The sequence below is a fragment of the Chroicocephalus ridibundus genome, chromosome 4 (genome assembly GCF_963924245.1).
Source record: "Chroicocephalus ridibundus chromosome 4, bChrRid1.1, whole genome shotgun sequence".
NCBI classification, from domain to species: Eukaryota; Metazoa; Chordata; class Aves; order Charadriiformes; family Laridae; genus Chroicocephalus; species Chroicocephalus ridibundus.
Window position 1 is genome coordinate 92,530,749 of NC_086287.1, and position 19,434 is coordinate 92,550,182.

The 19,434-nt window shown below is 54.7% G+C and overlaps 1 protein-coding gene across 1 annotated transcript; it reads right to left on the minus strand.

Moving 5' to 3' along the window:
• Positions 1 to 9,785: 9,785 nt before the first annotated feature.
• IRF8 (interferon regulatory factor 8) lies at positions 9,786 to 19,003 on the minus strand. Its single transcript, XM_063334762.1, has 9 exons — positions 18,982 to 19,003; positions 16,937 to 17,111; positions 15,537 to 15,720; positions 14,415 to 14,503; positions 13,813 to 13,924; positions 13,417 to 13,464; positions 12,498 to 12,884; positions 12,045 to 12,160; positions 9,786 to 10,982 (listed from the first exon to the last, which is right to left on the minus strand). The coding sequence occupies exons 2-9, from the start codon at positions 17,108 to 17,110 to the stop codon at positions 10,803 to 10,805; spliced, it is 1,290 nt and encodes a 429-aa protein (XP_063190832.1). The 5' UTR covers position 17,111; positions 18,982 to 19,003; the 3' UTR covers positions 9,786 to 10,802.
• Positions 19,004 to 19,434: the final 431 nt, after the last annotated feature.

Consider the following 19,434-nt stretch of genomic DNA (forward strand, 5'->3'; position numbering starts at 1 on the left):
GCTGAAGCACCCGTCTTTCATAGGCAGCCGGGCTGTTTCGGAGCCAGATGAAATAGCCGCACCTGCAAGCCTCGGAAGCTGAAGCATGTGACGGAAAGATGCTGGTTGTGGGGGAGAATTGGGTCTGTCCCAAATCCACCCCGCGAAAAGCTGGTTGAACTCACAGGGCAGCGGGGCTGGCCAAAAGCACGTCTGACCCCGCTAGCTGCTTCTTCTGCCCCCGCCACCCCCCCCCCCACAAAAAAAAAAAAAATAAAATGGCTAAAATTGCAGGAAAGAAAGGAATAGGAAAGAGACGATCGACTCACAAATATTTCTCATCTCAAGAAAAACCAGCGGTGTGCTCAAGTCAGCTCAGATTGGGCTGGGGGGTAGAGCGGCGGGTCCACGGGCCACCATGGGCACGATTCCCGGAAAGCCAGGATTACCATTTCGAGCCCAGCTGACGACTCGGGCTGGACGTGAACATTTACAGCGTGCCAATAAAGAAGAAAACAAGCATTCCGATTCATTCCCGTCCTCCTATTTTAAAATCTGGCCCTGCCCTGAGCATGAGATCACCTCCCTGGCAAGACCTCAGCATCCTTCAGCGGCGGCCACGCAAATCGAGAGTGAGCTGTTAAATTCACCGGGCTCATTTCCAGCCTTACCTCCGCCGGTCGTCCTCCGGGGATGATAAGGCACGCGGTATCTCAAAGACAGGGTCATGATGCATCAGCTCCTGCTGAATGACTCCTGGTTGTTTGGAGATGAATGAAATCATGGTGGTGCGCGGCCATAACCGGCGCGAGCGGCCCCGGATGATTCAGCCTTCGGCAAATCAACCTTCAGGCGCAGGCAAGGTTTTCGTCGGTCCCGCACTTGGGGTCGATGCCGCTGTGCAAAAATGCGCCCTAGGCTGCAGCCATCGCTTCTAGCGTTCCTGTTATGTCTCGCTTTAGGAATAGGCTGCTATTTTATGAAATTTTACCAGTTTCATAAAAATGCGGGCGAAATCCTCGGTTTTCCACTATGGTGCTTAAGTGTTTAAACTGCTCGAGAGCCCAAGTTAGGAGGGAGGACCAGAAAAGACACGGCAGCCCATGCAGCAACGAATACAGCAACCCCCTTTCCTCCAGCAGCTCCCACTGATGCTGCCACTTTACTGCAAATATGAAATAATTTCCAAACAAGGCGAAAAAAAGCAAAACAAAAAAAAACAAACAAACTTTTGCTTTCACGCTCCTGCTTTCACAGGGAGGGCTGCAAACCTGCAGCGTTAGACCCCTGTGCTGAAAGGCAGTTTCAGACTCAGGGCAATAAGAGCTCCAAGCCAGGACGGGCGCTAGCGAACCAGCGCGGCCAGCCGCCCGCCTGCCTGCTGCCCAAAACCCTCCTGCAACGACAGCCCTTGGCTTTGTGGCTCATCCGCAGGGTGAGAAGGAGCTTCACCCAAAAAGGCTGACAAGGGGGGACATTAGGAAGACGGGTTTCTCCATTCCCAACCGCCCTGGAGCGCATCTTCCAGTGCTTTTTCTGTACACCTCAAAAGCGTTGCCCTCCTTAACTAATTTCCCCCAAGCCATCACTACGATGTATTTCATCAGAGGACACAGCCCCCCCGGGCAGAAAGGCTGGACGGACAGAGGAAGGGATTTCCAGGGGGTGGCTGAGACCTGTCCCGGAGGGCTCGCACCGATCCTGCCCCGCTCCACGCCACGGTTCAGCTGGGGCTGGGTGTTTCTCCTGGGGGAGTTGCATACCGTGACTTTGACTGCCCGGCACGGCAACCTGTAAAGCCCCTTGGTTTCTCACAACCCACGGCGAGGCTATAATTGTACCAGAATTTCCAGTCTCTTGTAAAAACCGAGAGTTTCCCACATCCACCCCGAGGGCAGAGCCATGCAGGCTGGGCACCGCGGGTTCGTTTTCCCCGCCGTGCTTGGCCTGTCGCTGGCCTCCTGCCTCGTCTCGTCCCCGCGAAAGGAGACTCTGCGCTGTCACTTGCTGCAGGCAGGAAAGAGGAACCAAGGCAGCGCCGTGCGCTGGAGATGCTCTCAGGCCCATCAGGAGGAACCCAGGAGATTCCCCCTTCTCCAGGAGCAACCAGTGTCGTATCCTGCCCAACAGGGATAATCCCCTCTCTCCTCTCCCCTTCTCTCTCCACTTAGTCCTCCTTTTGGCCACCACTTCGTAGGGGCTGGCCACCATGGCCACGAGCGGGTTAAGGGCGTTAAAGATGTCCATGGAGAAGAGCTGTGCTGAGGGCCATGAGCCACGATGTTGCAGGCACAACTTGTGGTCCAGGCTGTCCCTCAGCCACTGGTTTTTGGGTTTAGCACTGCAAGGTTCACCTGGCAGGCTTGCTCCTTCCTCTCCCAGAGATCTCTTGAACGATGCTGGGTGTAGGACCTGGGCCGTGCGGACATTTGACAGGCCTTGGTATGGCAGATTTTCACCCTTCTCTGTTGGCTTCCTTCCACCAACTCCTCCTTCGCTCCATCAGTAATGAATCTTCCCTCCATCCATCCTCATCCCTCACTTTCCCCCACCTTTTTGATCTCCTGCTTGGTGGTGAGCATCGCAGCCCACCTTCCCCAGCTTCCCAACCATGAGACTTCTTCCTCCAGGCTCTCCTTGCCCGTGACACCACAAAGAAACATTTCCCACTGCTTTTTCCTTCCTTGCCTTAAATGCCATCAAGTGGTCCCTTCCCTTCTCCACCTGAAAGCACACTGCCCCAGGAGAAAGAGCTGTGAGGCTTTGCCCATCTCCTCATGGATCTCAGGGGCACCCCGGGGAAGGACAGGAGGTCGCATTGGTGGGGAGCATTTAGGAGTAAACACAGAAAACCGCAGAGCAGCAACCTGGGTGGAAACAGCAATGCAAACCGTCAAATTCTGAATATTCGGGATTTTTATGAAAAAGATGTCTCCAGACCCTCCTCCAAAATAAAACCAGACTATCTTTTCTGGGGCGTAGGTGTAAAAACATTCCCCAGACAGATCCCCATCGCTATTTTCTAGCCGTGCTCGCTGGGAAGACCATCCTGCAGATGCACTGCCTTTTGCCCCCTGCGGACGTGTCCATGAGCCAGATTTATCTCGGGGAGAAGTGGTTACTTCTGAAGAGAAATACAGAACAGAAAGATCCAGACGAGGGAATCACTTGTTTCGAACCACCGTGCTGCTTCCACATACCTCGGTCCCCCCCACCCCACGCCTCCCCCGGGGGCTGCAGCGCCCGGCGGAGGGGCACCCGCTCTGCCATCACTGCGCAAAAAAAAATGGGGAAACGCTGATTTTGGTAGGAACCTTACTGGGAGCCTCAAGAAGTTTCGGGTCCCGGGGTGGATTTGCGTGGCGTTTTCCTAAGCTGCAAGGCTAGGCATGGAATGGGGCTGTTGGGTGTGGGAGGAGACCAGGGTTGAACAAGGAGAAGGGCATCCTTGGATTAACCGGTGGAGGTGACTTTGCTGGCATGGGGTGACCAAGGTGATGTTTGGTGGCCTCTGGACACGGCCACCGCAGTGTGGCACGGATGGAGACCTAGCCCTGGTGCACCAAGGCACCTGATGTCAAGGAAATGTGTGTTTCCTTTATGGCCTTGGCGAGCAAACAGGTTATTACTCAATTACAGCTCCAGCTCAGTGCCAAGCTAAGGGGTAGGTGCAATCCCCGCTCGCAGCCAGACCCAAGCGCCACGTTCAGATCAGCTGGAGGCTGCCCGGCCACTGCTGTTTAAGGGACATCCCCGTCCTCACCCTCCAGGTGTGCTCCACACACCTCTCCCTGCCCAAATACGACGTTTGCCCTGCAAACATCTGCATGGCACAGCTGCCTCCCGCGGCTCCCGGCTTGCAGGTGAGGGCAAACGGGAGAAGTCCCGTCCACCCGCTTCGCAACGGAGACTGTCGCTGCCACCTGCTCTCCCTCAGCCTCCAGTTACAAGATACAGGATACGGGGTGGGTTTTTTAAGGCAGCTGAGCTCATGGTTTGGCTCAGCAGCGCCCAGTCTCGCAGCAGAAAACAGCAGATACGTGAAAGCAGCGCGGGAGTCGCGGCAGCAGCTCCCATGCCCACGCACTTCCCTGCAGCAGCTTTTTTCTTGGCTCGTTGCGGTGGAGGACGCAGGAGGTGAATCGGGGGGAAAACTCCCTTTGAAGCCCATCAGAAGAAGAACCAGGAAGCACAGCACGCTGGAGATCAGTGTTACTGAAATCCACAGCCTGCTTGCTCCAAAATCCAAAATCGCGTTATCGTTTGTTGCTCCCTGTAAAACATCCAGCACGAGTAAGGAAGTTTTACATAAGCAATGAGAACGATAGTCTCAGCGGGAGCTGAAGCAACTCTTCTGAGCATCCAGCTACCCTAACGCATTGGAGGGAAAAAAGAAGGAAAAGGAATGTTTCTCCAGCTTGGAGTATTTTTTTTTAATTGCCACGTTACAAAGATCTCTCTGTGCAACAGCCTGAAACGCCCTTTTGCTTCTTCCCATTTTCGTGAGCGCTCTAGGGCTAAGTGCAAGTTCTTCCACGTTACTCTTCTGACGTGCAACAGGGGCCCAGGTGACCTGGTATCTGGGTGGGTTGTGGACTCGCGCAAAAAAGCTATCCGCCTGTATTTTATGGTTCCAGCCACTTCGATGCATCAGGATGTTTGCGTTATTGCAAGCAAATAGCGTGCACCAAAAATAGGCTCAGAGCAGGACACAACGTCTAGGTGCATGCAAACTCGGGGGGAAGGGAGGGGATTTCAGCCTGGACCTTGGTTTCACACACTTGGTCTCGTAATAAACCCAAAGGTCTGACAAAACAAAACAAGTGTCGCCATCTTTCTTCTCATCCCTGTGTATTTTTGCAGCTGTGGCTTGGGTGGAGCCTGTTTTCACGACCTTGTATCTGGTGTTACAGCAAAGACCCACAGGAGGAAGAGGTCATCTGTCAAAAACGGATTCAGAAAAATAAGCGGCTGTTGTGCTTGCTGGAGTTGGGGATCTCCTTTCCTCTGCCTGAGACGTTTCTGCAGCCAAGTCTCGCTTGAGGAAACTGGCAGGTTGGCTGCCTCCCCAGGCTCAGGTCCTGTGACTTCAGCCTCCTCGCCCTCAGCTCTTTCCGACGCCTCCTCTCCCTTCGTCTCGGCCAGCCCTGATGGAGCCGAGATGCCCAGAGCTGATGAGATGCCTTCAGATGATCCCTCCCCTCCCATTGCCTGCACGGGTCTGACTCTGAGAAGTGCGGTTCGATGCATGAACCAAGTCCCACCACCCGCGTAGGGTGACCATCCAAAACAAGCATGAGCTGGAAGGGCCACATAACGCCAGTTTGAGCACAGAGCAGTCTCACCTCACACAACGGTGTACGTCCTTTGAGCCCCACCAAAGACAGCTCTCGGTGGGTTGTCCTGCCAGGCTTCCTTCACAAGGCATCACTGAGGTGTCTTTCATGTTAAGATCAGCGAAGGGGGTCCAAACCCTTTGGAGAGGTAGGTACAAGCCCCCATGCAGCTCTCCTGCCTTCCTGAGGGCAAGGAGGACATGTCCTGCTGCTGGTGACCATGCGAAGGACGGTGCTTCCCATATTACAACACACTCATGGGAAGAGCCCGGAGATGCTCGTGGTGGACAGGCTGCTGTGCTGAAATGGGGCATTGAGCAATCAAACCAGTTGGAAACCCTGGTGTCTAGAAATAAAAAGTGACTGTTTGTTTTCTAACGCCTATAGGGGCTGGTGGGGGCCCACGGCAAGCGGCAGCAGGTTGGAGGAAGCAGCTGTAGCTGGTTTATGTTGTATTCCTGAGCAGTTCAACTGTGAGCTGGGACCTGCGATTGACTTGTGGTTGTCTCTCTGCGCAGAGCACTTGGTCTCCAGGGCTGGATGGAGATGGCTGCAGAGCTTTTCCTGTTTGTCCAGGTTGAGATGGGATAAATCACAGGAGGTTTAGCTGGATTGGAGGTCTGGATCCACACTTGACCTTCCTTCTCCCTAGTGCAGCGAGCCCGTTCTCCACGCAGGAGATCTGTCACCAAGTAACTCCTCATATTATATTTCAAGCGTGTAGTAGGGATGGCTAAAAGTTGGTTACCGTCATAGACACTGAATTCTGCTCCTGAAGCACACGCAGTGGTCCTTTTTGCATTTGTTGAAGGGCACGCCATGGGAAACTACTGAAGTACATTAAGGAACAAGACTTCAGGATATAACCAGGATCATTTTCTCCCAAGGAAAATGCTTCCCGGTAGCACAACGGCTTTCCATCCATGACAAATCTCAGGAGTATGGTTGCCTTGGAACCCAATTAACACCCCAAGTCAGGGAGCAAAGCATCAGGTGGGGGCTGCAACGTTTATCAAGTCCTTTGCAGCTCCTAGTAATCAAAGCATTCCAGTGTACACCATGGAGTAGATGTCTTATGTTGGAAGACCTTAGAGAAGGGGTCAATAGAGAATTCCTCCACATTGCCTGCCCTGGCAGATATGAGGATTGGGAAAGCACAGTGCTGCTTCCCAAACACGTCTGAGGAGAACCATGCAAGGCAAGGTCAGTCTTCCTCCATGGAAACTGAGCTCCTGGGCTTCTAGATGGGAAGGAGAGCCTCCCTATGTGAAACCTTCGCTCTGCCCTTCTGCTCCTGAAGGCAGGAGTTTAGCATGGGCATCTCCCAGAAAGTACTTTCCCATGTCCGCAGGGATTGCAGCCCTCTCCAGAGGAGCAGCAGGGCCCGGTACCGGGGTTGGCTTTCCTGGGAAGCAAGGAAATATTTCCACATCAGGTGGGAGTTTGGTGGCACTACTGCTCCAACTCAGACACGTGCTCACAGGTGTAGAAAAACACATTTGGACAAACAGCAAGCATTTTGGGGAGGACAGCCTTTGAGCTCCTCATTCCACCATCCTGCTACACCGGTGGGGATCATTGGAGTGGGCGCAGCCTGTGCCACGGATGCTGTACGCCGTGGGTACTGCATCCCCAGGATTTGGGGATGGGACCCTCAGCTGAAGACATGGGCCACTGTTTGGACTAGCCAACACATAAGCCATTGACTAAAAAGAGCCGACACCAGGCGCCAAGGTTTCACTTCAGTGAGGCCATAGAGAAGAGCCCAAGTGAACAGAAACCAACGAAAGTATTTGAGTCCCCAGTCACCCAAAACCACTAAGATTTGGCGCAGCTGCACCGAGCAGCTCACCGGAGCTGCCGGAGACCAAGCGAGGAGCAGGGATGGATGTCTCAGGATGCAGGCACTTGCCTCCGGGTCGGGGCGGTCCAGGACACCACCAGCACCAGCTCCCCAGCAAAAGTGGTGGGCACGGCAGCCCCCTGCCTACCTGGCCAAGGGGTTTGGGGGAAAAGTATGAGATGAGCAGAAATTCCTCCTGGATTTTACAAAGGCTGCTGTGAGTCCAGGCCAGGGGATGCCTTGATGCAATCTGGCACGGTTACCTCAAAACCTGCTCCCGTCTGCCGGAGCATCTGGTCTTTTGTCTGTGAGTGAGCATCAGCCTCGGAAGGCTTCTCTCGTGTTGGATTTTGGCAGGGGGACAGAGCTGGGGGAGGCCAGCTTGGGGCAGGCATTAGGCACAAACCCAGCTGTGAGTCCTACCTGAGCCCTGAGCAAAAATGGGACCCCTGCCCCCCAGTCACACACCCTTATTCTTCTCGCATCCCACCTCTGCCGTAAGACCCTGTCCCATGGTTCCATTCCCAGTCCCTCCAAGCCCATCAGTTGTCCCCTCTCGGAAATGTCTTGGAAGCCGTTTAGGACAGGAGCCGTGCTGCTGGTTTTATGGAGCGAGGTGCAGCACAGTCCCAAGCCGAGCTCTGGGCTCCGAAGCACGATGGTAACACTAAAAATAAACAGTGCAGCCGGGTCCAACAAAAGGTACCTCAGCTCCCCACCACTCTTCCGCGGTCTTGGGGTGGAAATTGAAAGAGCCCTGAATATGTAGCAGGTGGCTCCAGGCAAGCACAAGATGGTGGTTTCTGAGGAAGGACTTGCACCAGGACATCTGGGGAAACCGCAAGTGGTGTTTATGGTGTCCCAGCCTGCAGCCCATCATACGTTTCACAAGTGGGCACGTGTTGTTCCAGCACAGACCGCAGCCGGTGCCTTGCTCCCAACTCCCCTCCGCCGGCTCCCCCCGCCAGGCAGCTCACCCGCGGGGAGGTGAGTCTGCCTCCCGCTCTGAGGGAGCACCAAGGGCTAGAGCAGGATTAAATCCCAAGGGGTACACCGTGATGGTCCTCAGGAGGAGCAGGGAAAGGCTCGGGGTGAACGCTGATGGTGCACTTGCACCGTCCCATCCCCACCTCCATGACCAAGCATCCTCTAAGAGCTTACAGCAGTTGGGAACTTCATGGCACCTGGGATCCTGGTGCATCCTCAAAAATCTTGGTCTACAGCCATCTCCACTCACAAGCCCCAAAGCCACATGCCGTAATGTCCAGAGGGGCCATGCACAGGGGCAGACAGGACTATGTCATCCCACCAACATGGTTGGGGCGTGGAGAACAACTTTTAGCCATCGAGTGGGGTGCTCACAGCATAAATAGCTTGGGATGCAGGACCTCCCTTAATCCTGCTGTACAACCAGTTTCAGCCGCGTCTCCCATCTCAGAGAACTTTCTGGGTTAAGTTGTGCGTTGTCCACTTTGCACCTACTGCTGTTTGGGACAGAGGCCGTGACTGCTTACCCCGGAGGGATGCAGGGGGGTTGGCTTCAAGTCCCACTTCGAGAGCTGAACACTTAATTATTTTAGGGAGGCTTTGTTGGAAATGCAGAGTTGCTCACCCCAGAACAGCCAGCAACCCTGCCAACAGAACAACCTCCCGGCAGAAGTGAGCTGTGGTCGATACAACCCAGGTCAGGGTCCTCTCATCTTAACTGCGGCTGACGAAGGCCTCTATCATTAATAGAAAAGGCAGATCAGCAAAAAAGGGGCTGATCTGCTTTGATAGCCAAGCAGAGAGGGCAGCCTTGCATCCATCTCCTCAGCATCTCCCAAGGACATTCAGCCTCCAGCTGCCTGGATCTCCAAGCATCCCCTTCACAAGCGCCTGCATCCCTGGTACCGCGATAGCCTGAAGGCTGGTGCTTCCCTGCCTGCACCCTTTGGCAGGCCTGAGCCAGAGCCTGCTGCGTGGAAGGAGCTGGAGTTCATGTTTGTCCTTCACAGGGGACAAGGTGACGGATCAAACACAGCCCTCGCAACCTCTTGAGGTTTTGCCCCCAGAAGGCAGGTGACAGTGCAGACGCCCAGTCTCCCCTGTGGCAAGACTGACCTTGTTGTTTGACCGAGACAGATGCTCCCTTTTTGTTCTTGGTCCTCCCCAACCGCCACCCACCTCCACTAGACCAGGCCCCATGAGAAAGGCAGACGGAGAAGACCATAGCGAAAGGCTCCACCAGGCAACGAAGGAGGAAGGGACTACAGTACAGCAGGACCATGAATAACTGCCCACCCCCTCATCCCGTAACCCTGGAGCATCACAGCCCAGGTCAGTGCTGTGATAGATGAGCAGTGAACTATCTCCATGCTCCCTGGAACGAAGGCCCTACAAGCAACACCCTCTTCCTCCCTCCGCCATGTTACAGCGTTTCGGCTCGTTTCTCTCCTGCCCGAGAGATGAAGCCAGGCAGTTATGGAGCAGGAGAGAGGTGACGGCAGAGGCTTAACGCAGACCCCACCGCGGGGAAGACCAGGACAGGAGCAAGTCAGAGACACCACCCTCTCCCCACCAGATTTGAGACCCCACTCGTTGCAACCAAAGACCACATTGCGAGAGAAATACAAAATATAGCACTTTAATTGCAGGAAGATAAAAAAAATTACAAAAAAAAATTAATAAACCTCAGGCATAAAATAAATAGGCAGCTTAGTAGCAGGCACACATGTGCGGTCCTGGTTTGGGTCAGCTGCAAGGCACAAGCCCCGCAGCCCCATCACGGGTGCGCACACAGAGCGTGTTAATGAGGATTTACACATGGATGCCGCTGCCCGGTCACGCTTGGGAGCGACCAAACACATGCATTTGCGAGGGTGAAGCCAACCTATTCACACTATGCTGCAATCTTTAAAATTAAAGATATTACATAGTTATAGAAACTCTGTCTCTAGTTAGGAAAAATTAAGATTCCTAAGGTCTTACAGGCGACATTTACACATATAATCTCTGCATTGGTTTCCATGTTTCAAAATACTTTGGTAGATTAGACACATAAACCTTATAGCAAAAATAAAAAGGACTTTGAGGAGGTTCTCTGTGGAAGGTATATCCTATCTTCCATCGGTAGGACTCTCTGGGGTTAAAAAAAAAAAAACACAACACTGATTTCTGGGAAGAATTTTGTACATTGGATCATTTTAAGGCTTTTCCAAGAGTCACTTCCTACCAAATCGCTATTCTCGGCAAGGTTGGAGTTGCAGGCCGCTGGGGCGGGTCCCTGTAGCTGTCGATTTTCACGGTTCTGCTTCACCGGCCGTTGACAAAGGCAACGCAAAGCGGCGCCAGCCCTGACCTGCCCGCACAGCTCAGCCGCCCCCTCCTCCCCCTGCCGTGAGCTATAGACAGCGACAGTACACGGGCTGCCCTGCTTGGTACAAAAGTCATTTTTAATCGGTAAAGCGTCTGCAGGACAGACACTGAGCATCCAACCTACTTTCTCATGTCAATTTTTACTGCTGTATTTATACAGACTCGGGACTGCAAAACAGCAAAGAACAAAAACCAACTTTCCAAAAAGGGAAATTCAGGCACTAAATGGGACCAAACTGGGTCTAGATCAACCCAAACCACCACGCTACATCTGTGGAGAAGGAGGCTCAGACTGCAATCTGTTGGTTTTCTCTGAAGAGCGGCCGCTGGTGCGTTGCGCAGATGTCCTGGAAGATCCTGTACACCTGGTCATGCTGCGTCTCATCGGCCACGGGGAGCATGGGGCTGCTGCCACCGAAGGTCTTCCCAGCCTCCTCCACCATCTGTCTGACACACAGCTGCTCCACCTACGTAAAAAGTCGTGAAGACGCTGAACGAAGCTGAATCCCTGCAGGCATCTCCCACCACTGCCACCCACCCCCACCAGCAGAGCAGTTGTGCTCAAGAGACACGGGTGGCCAGGTCCAGCCAGGCCAACAGGTCCAACTCCACAAGCCACCTTGGCACAAGCACCTCCAGGACAGAAGGAACAGTCACAAGAGCTCCTCTCCCAGCCCAGCAGAGCGATAGGGAGGTGAGGACAGGCTGCAGGATGTCTCAGCACGTGCAGAGTGACCCTCTGGTGAAGACACCCGAGGCAAGAAGAGGTGACCGTGTCAGGAAGTTGTGCAGGGAGGTGCAGCATCAGCCTCTGCACTTGTAAAATCCCCTCTGGGACCTCACAGACTTGGTGGGTCTCTGCTTGCTCAAGGGTGGATGCAACACCCTCCCCGCACCCTCCATGCCACATCCCTGCTGCTGCAGCCTTGTTGGCCCAAGGGGTCCCACACTGCGTGCAGGCTCCAGAAACAACTTATGCGTTGCCCCAAAGATTTGGGCTCCCAGACTTGCTTCAGCTTCTCCAGGGAGATGTTTCTGGCCAGAGCCACGGGGATCACCCCCTCCCACACCTCCCTCACCCTCCCAAGGGCTTCCCAACCCCACTGCTCTCCGCGTCTGTTGGCTGCTTGGCTTGAGGCCATCCCTCAACACAACAATTCCAGGTATTTATTCCCCTCTTTCCCACAGGGGAGTGGGGAGGTCCAAGTGCCAAGAGGCAGGGACAGGAGGAAGAGAACATAATTCCTAGCTGTTTAGAAAAGCTTTCGCGATTCGGGAGTGTTGTTTGCAGACAGAGGTACCCAGATAAAGGAGTCTCTGATAAGCAACAGCCCCAACACGTCTCAGGAGGCTGGGGATAAGCCAACACTCATGGCACACCTGCCACCTGACCCGTTCATACACCCCAGTGGTCTGTGGCTCCAGGGGCTAAAGGTAAAGCCCTACTTGTGGGGGAAAAAAGGGCAATACAAAGGTCCAGACAAGGGGGAAAATTCAGCAGCAGAGCTCCAAAGGGCAGCCTTCCATACCTGGACAAGGATGAGCTTACACCGCAGCGGCACCGCATCCGGGAACTCCTCTCCAAAGCACAGCATGACTCTGCTGTCCGGGAAGCGGCCCTGGTTGTTGTAATACTGCTGGAACTCTGCAAGGAGAGGGGGGACAGTTGCAGGCTGCCTGCCACAAGCTGCCAGCCTTTGCTACACAGCTTCAGGACCAAGCACCCTGCCACGGAAGAAAGCCATGGGCTCAAGAGAAGCCAGCTTGGCTGTGCAAAGCCTCCAACCAGAAGGAGTTTGCTAGTGACACAAGACACCAGGTTATTCCTTCCTGGATCTGGTAGCATCAGCTACTCATCCAGAGCACGTGGGTAACCCACCACTGATGGACAGTGATCACTCTAAAGTGCTCCATGCCAAGCGCTCCCATCTCTTCAACCCCACCAAGTGGATAAAGAGAAAGAGGGAAATGCTCGTACAAACCTCTGAAGAACAAGTTTGTGTCAAATATCTTCACCACCTCATCCCGGTCCAGCTTGTTGGGCCTGTCCTTGTAGACCATGGTGTTCCCGCTCCAGAAGACCCTGCCCTGGCACAGCCTCTTGATGAAGATGCCCTGCCTGTTGCTGTGCAGCAGGACGCCCCTTTCCAGGTGCCCAAACAGCTTCCTGGTGATCTGCTTCTGGCGGTCATTCTGGATGGCATCAGCCGAGGGGAAACGGACATGCTCCAGGGCATCTGAGGCATACAGCTTCTCGCCGTGGCCGGAGGGCTGGCTGAGCGAGATCCGGCAGCCCTCGGTGCACGAAGTGGTGATGTGGCCCACCAGCCTCCCGCTGTAGTAGAAGTTGATCACCATCTGGGAGTAACCTGGGAGGGGATGGGCACATACACCACCCATCAGAAGAAGACAAACCCTGCCTGCTCTTCACTGCAATGCCCAATCTTCACGAGAAAAGCAAAATTCCCTGTGAGCAAGCCTCCCCACTTGTTGGGGGAGACCTACTTGCTAGAGGACATCTCCTCGAGCACTCAGCCCGGTAGCAGCGCTGATCAGCAAGAGGTCCCAACGCTGAACCCCTTCCCTCCTGCCTTTGCTCCACACTTCCCTTGCTGTGGGCAGATCTCCCTGTGCTAAAGGCAGGGCTGATCCCACCATCCCAGGGCAGCCTCCTGGTGCCAGGGCTGTGTCCGCAGGACAACAGGCAGGATGTGTCCCTTGCTCAGCATGCAAACCCAGTGGATGCTCAGGTGGCCACAAGACCTCCCAAGCCAAGAGCAAAGCCTCCCCTGAGGCAGGGAGCAAAGCAAGAGACACCTTCCACCACTGCACACAAAAGGCCAAGCCACAGAGAGACATTTGATAGCCACAGTCCACAACCGAGCACGGGAGCCGCCTCACCTGAATGATGCTGCTCGTAGCCAGAGTATCCGTTCATCAAGGGCAACGCTGCGGGCAGAGAGAAAGCCAAGTTGTGGCTGCGTGCCCAGCTCCCAGACCCCAGTGCCCCCCTCTCCCCTCCACCAGCCCCCCTGTTTTCCCTCCCAAGCACATCAGGCTTCCCAGCTCCCACACAGGAGACGCCAGAAAAATACTCCCAGGTGGATTTAATTTTGTGCAATACACATTTTTGGGCGCCTGCTACCAACCGGTGTTCATAATTAGTACTTCGAGCATTCTCGATAAGGAAGATAATACAACTATTGTCCATTACCCCCTACTGCAGACTAAGGGTTTTTTTCCTGCCCCAGACAAATGGGTCCTGTCAAACACCCCCACAGGCTCTCGGCTACTTACCGGGGCTGGGCTGCTGCACCCACCAGTCGGGTATCAGGGCATTTCTGCAGGTCTCCTGCGGGGGTGAGGGGCTTCTCTTGATGATCCCCAGGTAGTCATCTACGCAGGGGGGCTGTGCGAGACCAGACACTGAGATCAGAGCGGGTTTGATGCCTTGGGCAGCCGCCGCCCTGCGCAGAGACACTTGCTGTGCTCGGAGAGGATCCAAATGACAACGCCAACAGGATGCCAATGAATTTTTTTTTGTTACAAAGAGCAAGTTTGGCATTTCCCCAGGCCATACACTCAGAGAACACCCTCAAGAGCTACTGAGCAGAAGCAGCTCACGGTGACGCAGCCAAGAAGGGGAACAAAGCTGTAAAACAGCCTCTGTCCCTCAACAAAGGTCTCACCAGATGCAAATCAAAGGCAGGAGCCATTCATTAGCAACCACCTCCCAGAGGTGGCTCACATGAAAGAGCTGCAAAAACACAGCATTTCTCACCAGGCCAATTCCCAGAGCTTTGCAGACTGAATTTTAGGAAGGCAACGCTTTATTGGGCAACTACCCGCCATCCGAACACCTCCAGCCAAGGTGACCTGCAGCCACGGTGAGGGCTTACCTCTTTAATGAGGTCGTCGATCGCAGAGGAACTGCAGTCCATCTCCACGACGTCGTTCAGGCCGCTCCCGTTGGCAATGCCCGCTTTGCCTGGAAGGAGAGGCCGGGATGCAGTGAGCACACCCACCTCCCTGCCACGGCTCGTCTCACCGCCGGGTTCAAGAAACCCTTCACCCCGTGAAAGTTACGAAACCGAGAACCACAGCCATATAACAGCACCTCGGGGGCGGCTCGCAGCCCCTTCCAGCTCCATCCAGAGCTGCTTTTCAGGACCAAAACCCAGTTTGCAACCCATTGTCTCAATTGCGCGGTGACCGGCAGCAAGGCAAATTAAGAAATCTGGCTGGTAGCACAGAGAGATAGAGCAGAGGGTTGTTTTTTTTCTTTTCCTGAGCACCCCAGAGACTGGGGCTGCTGCTTCTCCTTTTTCCGCCAGCCGCCCCGAGCGCAGTCGTGCTGCCGGTGGGAACCTGCAGTGCCATTTGCATAGCAGCGACGTGCCCCCCGTGTGAACAGGCTGGAGGAGACCGAGATGCTAAAGACATATTTCCTGACGGTGAGATTATTTTTTTTTTTGGGCAAGGTTTTTTTTTTTTTTAACTTAAGAAAAAAAAAAAGGAAAAGCACACACATGCCTAACCACAAATGGAGATATACTTAGTGTGACCTGCGCCACACCGGACATCGCAGCAGCAACTGCTCTCTGTGAAAGCACTGCTACCCTAATCACTGCTGGCAAGAGAGAAGGGATTTATTGCAGCTCCCTGCCATCCGCCCAGGCGAGGTGTTGGGGCTCAAGTACCCAACCCCAAGGGGAGAAGGATTTTGGATTTGCCCCGGCAACATCCTTACGGGATGGAAGCTTACACCGTGCTGCAGTTATCCCCTATTTCCTAAGCAGATGTTTGGAGGGAGAGAAAAGCAGCCTGTCCTTCCTCCTCCCCTCCCTGCCACTGCAGCGACACAGGGGACGTCTTCTGCGAAGCAGGACAAGCCGAGCGTCACGGCACAAAAGCAGCGTCTGGCCAGGAAGCTCCGCTCAGATGTAGGTCAGTGGCACGAGCCTGTGGTTACTCGCAGGACGGACCTGCGCTGGGGGCCAGTCCCTTATCGGGGCACTCACATTTCTGTTCCTCCTCCGGCACGATCCTGTAGACCTTGTAGGGCTCGGAGATGTCCAGCTGGGACCTGTCTGTCACCTCCTCGAAGTCAGGGCTCTTGTTTAAAGCACAGCGCAGCCGCGTCTTCCACGTGGCCGGCTCCGCTTTGTCACCTTCTTTGAACTTGCCCTTGAAAACGGCCCATGCCTAAAACAAACCAACAACAACAACAAAAAAAAATATCCTCCAGGTGAGCTCTGCAAAACCCCCTCAACCCCCGGGGGCAGAGGAGCTGGGACTGTGGAGAGCATTTTGCTCTCCCCGCCTCTCTGCCCCTTGCGCCCTCTCAACCATCCCATGCGTGTTCGCCGTTCCGCTCCTAGACTGCGGACACGTGCAGAGCCGCCACACGTGGGGATGGGTCTCTGGGTGCAGAGCAGCACCACCTGCCCCAGCCACGCACTCGGGCGCAGGGAGACCTGCAGCACCCAGCTTTTAAAACAAAAAAAAAAAAAGAAAAAAAAAAGAAGAGGAGGTCTGGGTCATAATATGTGGCTTCATCTCTGCACCAACAGGTCGGGAGCTGCTGGGGATGTGAGGAATCACTACTGAAGCAGTGATGTGCCTAATGGCCTGGTAACACCTCAATTAAGAAAGAAAAAAAAAAATCAAAATAAACCTCCTTTGTCAGCTTCTGACTAATAAGCAAAAGCTCGTTTCTTCTAAAAGTCAGAATACCATCTGTGCTTTTGGTGGGAGAACACATTTTACCACTGAACAGATTCTAAAATATGTATTATTTTTTTTAAAATATGCGCATTTATTTATTTTGTATATCATTCTGTATTTTCAGACAGCTGAATGCAACACCATCCTCATAACTCAGTGCTTCCAAACCAGCCACTACCCGGCTGTCACTGCCCTGAAAGTGCACTCGCTCACCGGGACAGAGAGGGAAGGGAATTCCTGGGGAAAAGCCTGACCTTTTTGGTTTGCGATGGAACTTTCCAGTTATTCCCCAAAACTGGAAATCCCCCCCTTCAGTGAAATCCAAAACTTGCTTCCCTCCTGCAAATTATTCCTTTTTTTTTTGGTAAATTCAGCCTTTTATCAAGAATAGCCTGATAAGAAGTTTAAAGCAGGTCAAAAGGAGCATATCCTGCTCCTCCTCACGTCAAACCAGGATTCAAACATGCTGAAAACAAACCTAAAACTGGTACCAACGTTTGGCAAAGAGGAACAAATACTCCCAAAAGAGCCTGAGAAACCAATTGCGGGGTGAAGCATCTCCTACAGGGGTTAGGGATGCAAAACCCACAGACGGTGTGGACTTCTCGCACTACCGAGACTGTCAGCAAGGAAGAAACCAGCATTGCTGAGCCCAGGAACCATCAAGAGAAAGGCATTAACCGTCTGCTCCTACCTTGAAAATAGACGCATCCACCTCCTGGTTGTAGTCCTGCTTCCCGGCATGTTTCCACGGGATGCGGAACATGGTTTTCTCCTCATTTTCCCAGATAAGCCCAGGGTACAGCTCGCTGTCGATCTGCTCGATCAGCCACTGCCGGAGCCGCCGCCCGCCGTTGCGGTCACACATCCTGGATGGAGCGGGAGATCCAAGCCCCGTTAGCTCCCCCAGCACCGTCCCACCACAACTCGGGTACAAGAGATCACGCCATGCTCTGGTTTGCCCCATGCACAGCTGGTAGTGGCACTGCCTACAGAGACGAGCAGCTTTCGGCAGCTCTGCAGGTCCCACGTGCCAACCTCTGTACATTAAAATCCCCCCTTGCTTCTTTTATAATATATAAAAAAAAATCAAGGCAGTTTTCTATGAGTTACTACAAATTATTCCTCCAGCTCTATCAAAGCTCCGCTCACCAAAACAGGCTGACTTGCTGCTCTTCTTACTCTTATTTTTTTTGCTGTGGGATAAGTCACATCGGAAGCAGATGGATGGGGATTAAAGTGCCCAGTTGTGCTGTCACCTGAGCAAGTGACACTAGAAAAGCCACCCCAGGGCAGACACCTGTTAACATCCGCGGGAGACAGGAGCCGAGTGCCGTCCCCGGCTGGTCTTGGCACCGGCGTCTGCAGCCCCTCTCGCTGGGCGCTGCCTGTGTGGGGAGCAGACACCCATCCGGGCAGCACCCAGAGCCACCACAGGGACAGAGGCCACACAACCAATCCTCTTGAACAGAGGACCAAGGCTGGGATGGAGTGTGGTGAAGTCACCCCACTCTTGCTGGGAAACCTGAGTCATTTTTAGCCAGAACCACTGGGTGACTTCATGGAGGACCCATGAGAAAGCTTCTCCCACCCAGCTGGGAGCAAAGCGCCATGCTCAACTCTGCTGGCATCCCCTGTCACCTCCATGGCAAGACCCACAGGAACTTCAGGAGTTGGTGGCCAGCAGAAGTGACCAGCAACCTCACGATCAGCCCTCCAGGCTTTTTTGGGCTCACAGCCCTCCTCCAAATTTTAGCAGACTGCCTCTCCCTCATTCCTTTTTTTATTTGCTGCCCCACAGGAAGGTTTGGGGGAGAAGACAAGGATGCTCCCAGCACAGCCTGAGACCTGGTGGCCTCCGCTTCGCTGCAGGCTGGTGCTCAGTGCCACCAATTTCTGTCCCTTTTCCATTGCCCTGTTGCTGCACAGCAGGACACGCAGACCTCCCTGCCCGTCCACAGCACAGCCCCCTGCTTTTAGGGATGGCCACAGCTAACATCACCAGCCAAAACAACACTGAGGGCACAGCTCTGGATCCCAGCTGCCCCTCCACAGCAGGATGCCACAAAGCACCAGCGGGAGCATTTCCCCAGAGGGATGGGGTTACACACAGCCTCTCCACAGGATCCTGCACCTGAGTTACTCCAACACGAACAGTCTCAGAGATGCTGCCTGAAATGGGACTCCCTCCTAATTCAGCCCATTTTCTAGAAAGCCTGTTCTCATCACTGGCAGAGGCCAGAGTTCCATTTCTCCTCTACAAAAGGCTGAGCAAACCCTCCAGGCTGCCGCTGGGTGACACAAGCCAGCACACACAGGACACGGCCAAGGAGTCCTTCCCGTGCAGCAAGCCACGCACCAACCCCACCCCAGGAGGGACATGCAGCCAGAAAACTTGACTGGCAGAGAGAGCACCGCACCACCACCCCACAGCCCATCGCCCTCCCGATGATCCCAACTCCAAGCCACCACCAAGCTCTCCCCACCCCATCCCAGGCTTTGCCTTGAAGCAAACATGGGCAGCACCTCCCGCGACTCCAGTGCTGCTCGGCATCAAGCGGGCTCAGTCCTTGCTCCCCCAGCACACATGGGGCTGTAGGTACCAGGCTGGCTTCAGCTCGCATCCCAAGGGTCCTGCATCCCTCTTCCCGTGTTCCCCAGGACCCCGTGTTCCCCCTCCCCTTCCCTCCAGCACCGTGGGGACGGTGCAAGACACAGCATCCCCGCATCCTCCGGTACCTGCCCTCCGCGCCGCTCCGCGCCGCTGTCCGCACCGCCCACCGCGCCCGCCTTTTATAGCGGCCCGGGAGGGCGGGACCGCCGACGTCCCCGCCCCCGTCCCGCCCCCGCCCAATGGGGGGCCGCCTCTGGCCTCGGGCCGCCCAATGGGAAGCCGCCCAGTGGGGCGCGCGCGGCCGGCGCCGCTTTCTCTGAAGGGCGCGATTTTCCGGGAAATCAGGCGGCGGGGGGGAGGGGGCGGGGCCGGGGGAGGGGGCGGGGCCGGGGGCGGGGCCATGGGAGCCGCCCAGGAGGGTCTCCCCAGTGCCGGACCGGTCCAACCCCAGTTACCAACCGGTCTCCCCAGTCCCAGATCGGTCCATCCCCAGTTCCAGACCAGTCCATCCATTCCCGGTCCCAGACCAGTCTCCCCAGTCCCAGATCGGTCCATCCCCAGTCCCAGGCGAGTCCATC